Source organism: Sesamum indicum, linkage group LG16, assembly GCF_000512975.1.
Source record: "Sesamum indicum cultivar Zhongzhi No. 13 linkage group LG16, S_indicum_v1.0, whole genome shotgun sequence".
Taxonomy (NCBI): Eukaryota; Viridiplantae; Streptophyta; class Magnoliopsida; order Lamiales; family Pedaliaceae; genus Sesamum; species Sesamum indicum.
Window position 1 is genome coordinate 2,031,180 of NC_026160.1, and position 6,411 is coordinate 2,037,590.

At 33.5% G+C, this 6,411-nt stretch overlaps 1 protein-coding gene across 1 annotated transcript; it reads right to left on the reverse strand.

The window, feature by feature from the left end:
* LOC105178625 (early nodulin-like protein 2) lies at positions 513-2,657 on the reverse strand. Its single transcript, XM_011102135.2, has 2 exons — positions 2,389-2,657; positions 513-1,623 (listed from the first exon to the last, which is right to left on the reverse strand). Exons 1-2 carry the CDS (start codon positions 2,561-2,563, stop codon positions 674-676), a joined length of 1,125 nt encoding a protein of 374 aa, XP_011100437.1. The 5' UTR covers positions 2,564-2,657; the 3' UTR covers positions 513-673.

A 6,411-nucleotide genomic window follows, 5' to 3' on the forward strand; every position in this document is an offset into this window, starting at 1 on the left:
TCAAGAACCAAGTTAATCTCAACACCTTCTAAAGGTGAGGCCAATTTTGTGCTTTCCAAAGCACAAAATCAGCTTCTCCCTTCTGTTGGAAGAGTCCAATTCTTTCCCTTCCAAATGTGGAAGTCAACTAAATAGATAATTTTCAGAGGACATTAAATTATAATTTAAAATTTTATTTTAAAATAAGTATAATTTTACATTTTTAGGTGGTTTAAATGTAACTAACACTTAATTATATGTAGGTTGGACTTTGTGGGCAAAGATCCACTGAAAATATTAAATAAGGGATAAAATTGAAATTTTATAATATTTTTGCTATCGTCAAGTATAAATGAAGAATTTTTCAGAAAGGTAAAAGCATAATTTTCAAAAAAATTTAAAAATAAATAATTTCACATTTTTAGAGGTGGTTTAAATATAACCAACCCTTAGTTATAGGTTGAACTTTGTGGGCAAAGATCAAAGATAAACTCCTTATCCACCAAATCCATAACAATTCAACTCATGTCATTTAAGAGTTGCAAATATAAAAGATAAAGAAACTCATGTCATTCAAGAGTTGCAAATATTAAAAAGAAAAAGAACGACAAAAGAAATGCAAGAACCCGAATTGGGAATTCCAAACAAATGCAGCACGAAAAACATTAAAATAACTGAAAACAGAGCAGAAAGCTCAAAGAAAGCCAGCAGAAACCATGGTCACCACAAAAGTAAACGCCACGAGCAGAACAAATGAACCACCGATATCTGCCGCATCTGAAGGTGCAGGTGCTGGAGCATGGTTTGGTGGAAACACTGGTGCGTTTGCATATGGCGGCGGAGCAATGTGGTGATGCTCAAAGTCCGGCTGAGGTGCACTATAATTGTTCTCTGGGGATTGAGACGATGGGGACGGTGAATGATGACCAGGGATCGGAGATGATGCAGGAGCTTCCTTGTGCGAAGATGGCGATGGAGAATGATCATAGGGTGGTCCAACAGGTGGCCCGTCTGATGGGTTTTTGGCCACCGGCGAAGTGGACGGAGAATGAGAATGTGGTCCAACATGGTCTGACGGAGATTCAGCTGCTGGAGATGGGGGGAGTGAATGAGAGGGTGACTCGACGGGCGGCACATGGGTTGGGGTTTTAGCCTCCGGAGAAGGGGATGGAGAATGAGAACGTGGTTGGAAGGAGCGTGATGGGGTTTCCGCGGCTGGAGATGGGGATGCAGAATGGGAGGGTGGGGGCGCGTGTGTAGGAGCTTCTGGCTCCAGTAATGGGGTTGGCGTTTGATGAGCAGATGGAGCTGGCGCTGGAGCTTTATTGGGTGGTTTCACAGGCGGCACAGGTTTCACTGTGGCAGGGGAGGAAGACGGTGGTTGAATAGGAGCTTGTGGTGGCAGAGATGGAGCACTTACTGGTCCGCCGTGATGATGATGAGAGAGGACTACAATGATGAACTTCTGTCCCTTCTCACAGTTCTGATCATGGCCACTTATGAAGAAGAAAGGCCCTGAATTTTCAAACTTGAATTTCGAGTCACCATCCTTGAGATTCTTGATAGGGTTATCCTTGTTACATTTGGAATAGTCATCTTTGCTTACAACAAGAACTGAATCCTGACCTTTCTTGTATCTGAAAACTGCAAAAACAAACAAATGTGAATTCTAAACATTAATGGCATGCTTTCAAAGGGTTTGTAGCATTTTATCACCATGTGAAACACAAGATATATTTTCTTCTAAAAAAACCCTCTAAACATTAAAGAGAGAGACACGGAGAGGGAGAGAAGGATCAGACCTGCATTTTTCGTCCAATAATTTTTACTGGGTCACACTTTAGTTTTGATCAACTTTTATTTCAATTTAGGACAATAATTTACAAAGTACTACATTTGGTCCAATTTTTGTTATGAAAAAAGCTAATTTCACAAGAAAAATGTGCTGTCACATGCCAAACATACCTCTGTTGCATTTAGTGGCTGCTTTCAGACAAATTCAATAGCAATAATGTTTATACACACAAGAAATTCGTTCATTCATTGGTATATGATGAAATGTCCTGGGCCATGGATACACTTGCTTGCTCACAGGCACAGACACACAGGAGTCTGGGTGACAGCCCTACGATTTGGACTCCAGATTTTTATGGAAGAATTGGTATTCAAACTTGGGTGTTAGCATTAAAAAAAAAAAAACGAAAAGAAAAAGGAAAAAAATACAATTTTACCCCTATAATAAGAAAAATAAACGCCTATAATAAAACAAAAGCAAATTACCCTCTATTAATAACAAGTTGCTAGTTCTTTTTTGTAAGTGGTTTTTTACTCATTCCACGTATCACATGAGCGGATTAAATTGCATTAAACCCTCAAAAAATCCATAATAAGAGAAAGGAAGGAACGTACAGAGCTCATCCTCGGTTTGAAAGCGGTATCTTTCAGCCCAGTGGCTGTACTTCTCCGAGGGCTTAAGCGTCCAACCATCGTGCCCGCCAACGTAAAACGTATGAGCATGAGAAGAGCACAAAACCCCCATGAAAACCACAAACACCAGGCCCGTTGCAGAAGGACAAACAGCCATTCCCACAACAAAGAAAGGTTTTGGAGCAGTTGGATTAAGTAGATATGAATGCAAATTTGAAAGACTCGAGGGAGGAAAAAAGGAGGAGATGAAGGGTTTGAATGTTTGGAGGTAGTGAGTGATATGTGAATGCACATCGATCACTCTCTATATATAGTGATGGAAAAGGATGTGAAATGAGATTAGGCTGCTGGAATGTGAGTTATGGTGGAAATTTATTGCATGCTTTGGTCTTGGATTTTACTTTGAACACACTAAATTTTATGTTTGAAAGCTGAAGCGTTGTATGTTGTATTGACATTTGGTGAGATGCAGTACGTGAGATGTCTGAAGTGGTGTATTAATGAGGAGATTATATTCTTCACAAAGTAAGTTTAAAAGTAAAAAAGATTTAAAGGTAAATTATAGTAATGTCTCGGGTTTGAAAAATTATAAATACTTTAGGACGTATTAGTCTATAAAAATATTATTAGACCAAATCTACAATATAGGGGAACATTATAGTTTTATGACATGGGATAGAGGTTTCAATACTTTTAGTCTTCTACTTTATTTTAAAATAATCCAAAAATTAGGAAAACTTGACAAATCTAGCTCTCTACTTTACGGAATTTTAAAATGGTCCCAAAATTGAGAAAGCTCGAGACGTTTAGTCTTATGTCCAAGTTCTTGTCACAAAAAAAATAAGACGATAAGGATATGTGCAACGCACATGTCCATTAGCTTAGTTGCTCACATAATGCATTGAAAGTGTACTAGATGTCTTTCTTTCTTTCTTTTTTTTTTTTTTTTTTTTTAATGTCTTTTTTTTTTTTTTTTTTTTTTTTTTTTTTTTTACGAAAACTTGGACATGGGACTAAATATGTCAAATTTTTCAGTTTTAGAACTGTTTTGAAATTTTCATAAAGTAGAGAACTAAATGTGTCCAATTTTTCTAATTTGGGACCATTTTAAATTTTCATAAAATAGAGGACTATAAAAATATGAAACCCCCTATCCTATGAGACTAAGAGTATTATTCGCATATACCATAATTACATCAAACCTCTAAACGGTGAGGTAAATACTATTACTTTAGCCTTGTTGAATTTTTTTGAAGGAAATGAAAAGGTTTGGAGAAATATAAAAGAATTTAAGGGTGGACAAAATAAATAATCCAAAAGGCATATTGGTGCAGAAATATAATTTAGAAAAAGATATAATGAATATTTTTAATTTTCAAAATAATGAGAAAATATTTATAATTATATATACCAAATCTCATGGGATATATATGGCTGTAAATTGTAATTGACCTTAAAAAAAAAAGTATAACTCTTTTTCCTGATATTAATTTTCAAAAAGAAAAATCATCGGACATATGTTTTGAAGCCAACCTTTTTCTTCATCTAAAACATATTTTTCCTAGGAGATAAGATGGCCTTAAGACAAAGTCGTTGTCTTTATTTTCATTTTGATAGAAAATGTCTACTCTTTTTATCATAAATTAATGATGAAACTAATGAGCTATGTTATTGCAGTCATGTTAATGTCTTTGGACTTGAATCTTATTAAAGGTGTAAGAGAAAGTGAAATGGGTCAAAGCGTAATAAACTTGTACATTTTACTTTCTTCAAAATTAATCCAACAGTAATAAATGTTAAGAAACTGAATGTCATTTCAGGTAATATAAATTTGATAATGGGTTATTTTCTTTTAATGAAATCTCTGATTATTTAGTTAAAAATTCTACGAAAAGGTCACCCTTATGATAAGAAAAGAATAATTAAGAAAATTTATAGCCCAAAAAAATGTTTACACGGTAAGAAATATAGTTTTTTATTATGGTTAATTATCATTGTTAAAAATAAAAAATTATAGCAGATATTCGTTAATTACAGATGTGCAGTGACTATTAGTATTTGATTTTTGCGAGCGATGTTTAAATTATTTGTTACAATTAAAAAATTGTGGTAAATATTTTGGCAATCGGGAAAAGAAAAGCGAATATTATTGATTTACTGTTGTCAAAATTAAAATTACTTGAAGGAAAAAAATGTAATTTTAGTTTTTTAACTTATGGGAGGCCGCAGTTATTATCTTACGCGAATCAATAATCTCAATTTAATCATATAACTTTAATATTTTGATAATTTTACTTCTTTTTTGTTTAATTTAATCCAAAATAGATGTGACTTACACGTGACCAAATTAAATTGCAATTTTAATCCTATAACTTAGGGAGAGTTGATATTTTAGTCTGTAACTTAAGAGGTTGATATTACTGGTCCAGTATGAATTGATTTATATGACTAATGCAATATATTTAAGTCATGTGCAAGTCACATGTAATTATTTAGTCAAATTGACCAAAAAAATATACTAAAATTGCTAAAATGTTAAAGTTATAAAACTAATTATGAAATTCAATTAGTATAGAACTAAAATGCACCCCTAAATATATGACTAAAATTGTAATTTTTGCTTTAGTTGAATATTAAAAACTTTAGTCTACAAGTGTTTACACCACGAAGCATAACGTGTTGGTCAGCTAATTAATAAATAAAGTTAATTAAAGAGTACATACCAAATTTATTTTTTATCTCAATGCATATTGCACTATAAGGACGAAAGGATCTTTAGAGAAAATTCTAATTTTAACAAGGGACTAATCTGCAAAACAGAAGTTAAAACTTTGATACTTAAGTTCGTAAGAGTTTTCTACTAAAAATTAATGAGAAACTTGAATAAAAAAATAAGATTACGGTGGAAAATGATGTTAAGATTATATATATTCAAATGGAGTGTGAAAGTATGTTGAAAATAGCTTCAAAACTGAGGGAGCTCTTCTGTCATGATGTCAATGTTGAACGAAATACCACGCTTCAGGAGCAGGACTTCCTTCCATACCCTTTGGCAGAATTCCTACCAAAGTGATATTAATGGTGAAACTCAGATATTCATAAAATCATTCGAGTTCCTACCAAAATGATGTTAATGGTAAAACTCGGATATTCATTGAATCATTCGAGTTCCTATCAAAGTGATGTTAATGGTAAAACTCATATATTCATAAAATCATTCCTACTAAAGTGATGTTAATGGTAAAACTCAGATATTCATTCGAGTACCTACTAAAGTGATGTTAATTGTGAAACTCAGATATTCATTGAATCATTTGCCTTTACTCGTGGTAACTAAAATGACATGAATGGCAAAATTTAGGTGTCAAAATAAATTATATCGTTAAAATAATTGGTACTTATCTCTTATTCATCATAGTCAAGTAAATAGAAGTAGTAATTTTATTATTTTCATAATTATGAAGTACATGCAACTTCATTCGAACAACCCATTCACTAAGTAACCCTTTCTAATAAATTTGTCATTCTTAGAGAGTTTATATTTATCAAATTCAAATTATTAACGATTAATGATCCAAATTCTTCTTGGATATTTGGGACCTGCAACACGTCAATGAAAATGAGCCCTTTGCTTGAAGCTATCTTCAATACCATCTTATTAAGTTGAGAACATCTCCTGAAGAGCTGATGCATCCAGTTAAAACACAAGTGTCATCATAACTATCCGCAGATCGGAATGAATGAGATGCTTAAGGAAGGAGGGCTATATAATTCCTGAACAGCTGAGTCTGATTGGACAAGACTTTTGAGATACGATGACGACTAGATAAACACATTAGTTCAGTAATGAATTGGTCCACTAGTCACAACTGGTGGATCCACTAGTCACAACTGGTGGAATGTGATCATAGACATGTGAATTTAACACTGACTTTACAAATACGTCAGTTGGTACTAATGGATGAAGACAACCTTTTGTATAATCATGTTATTACATGATTGAGC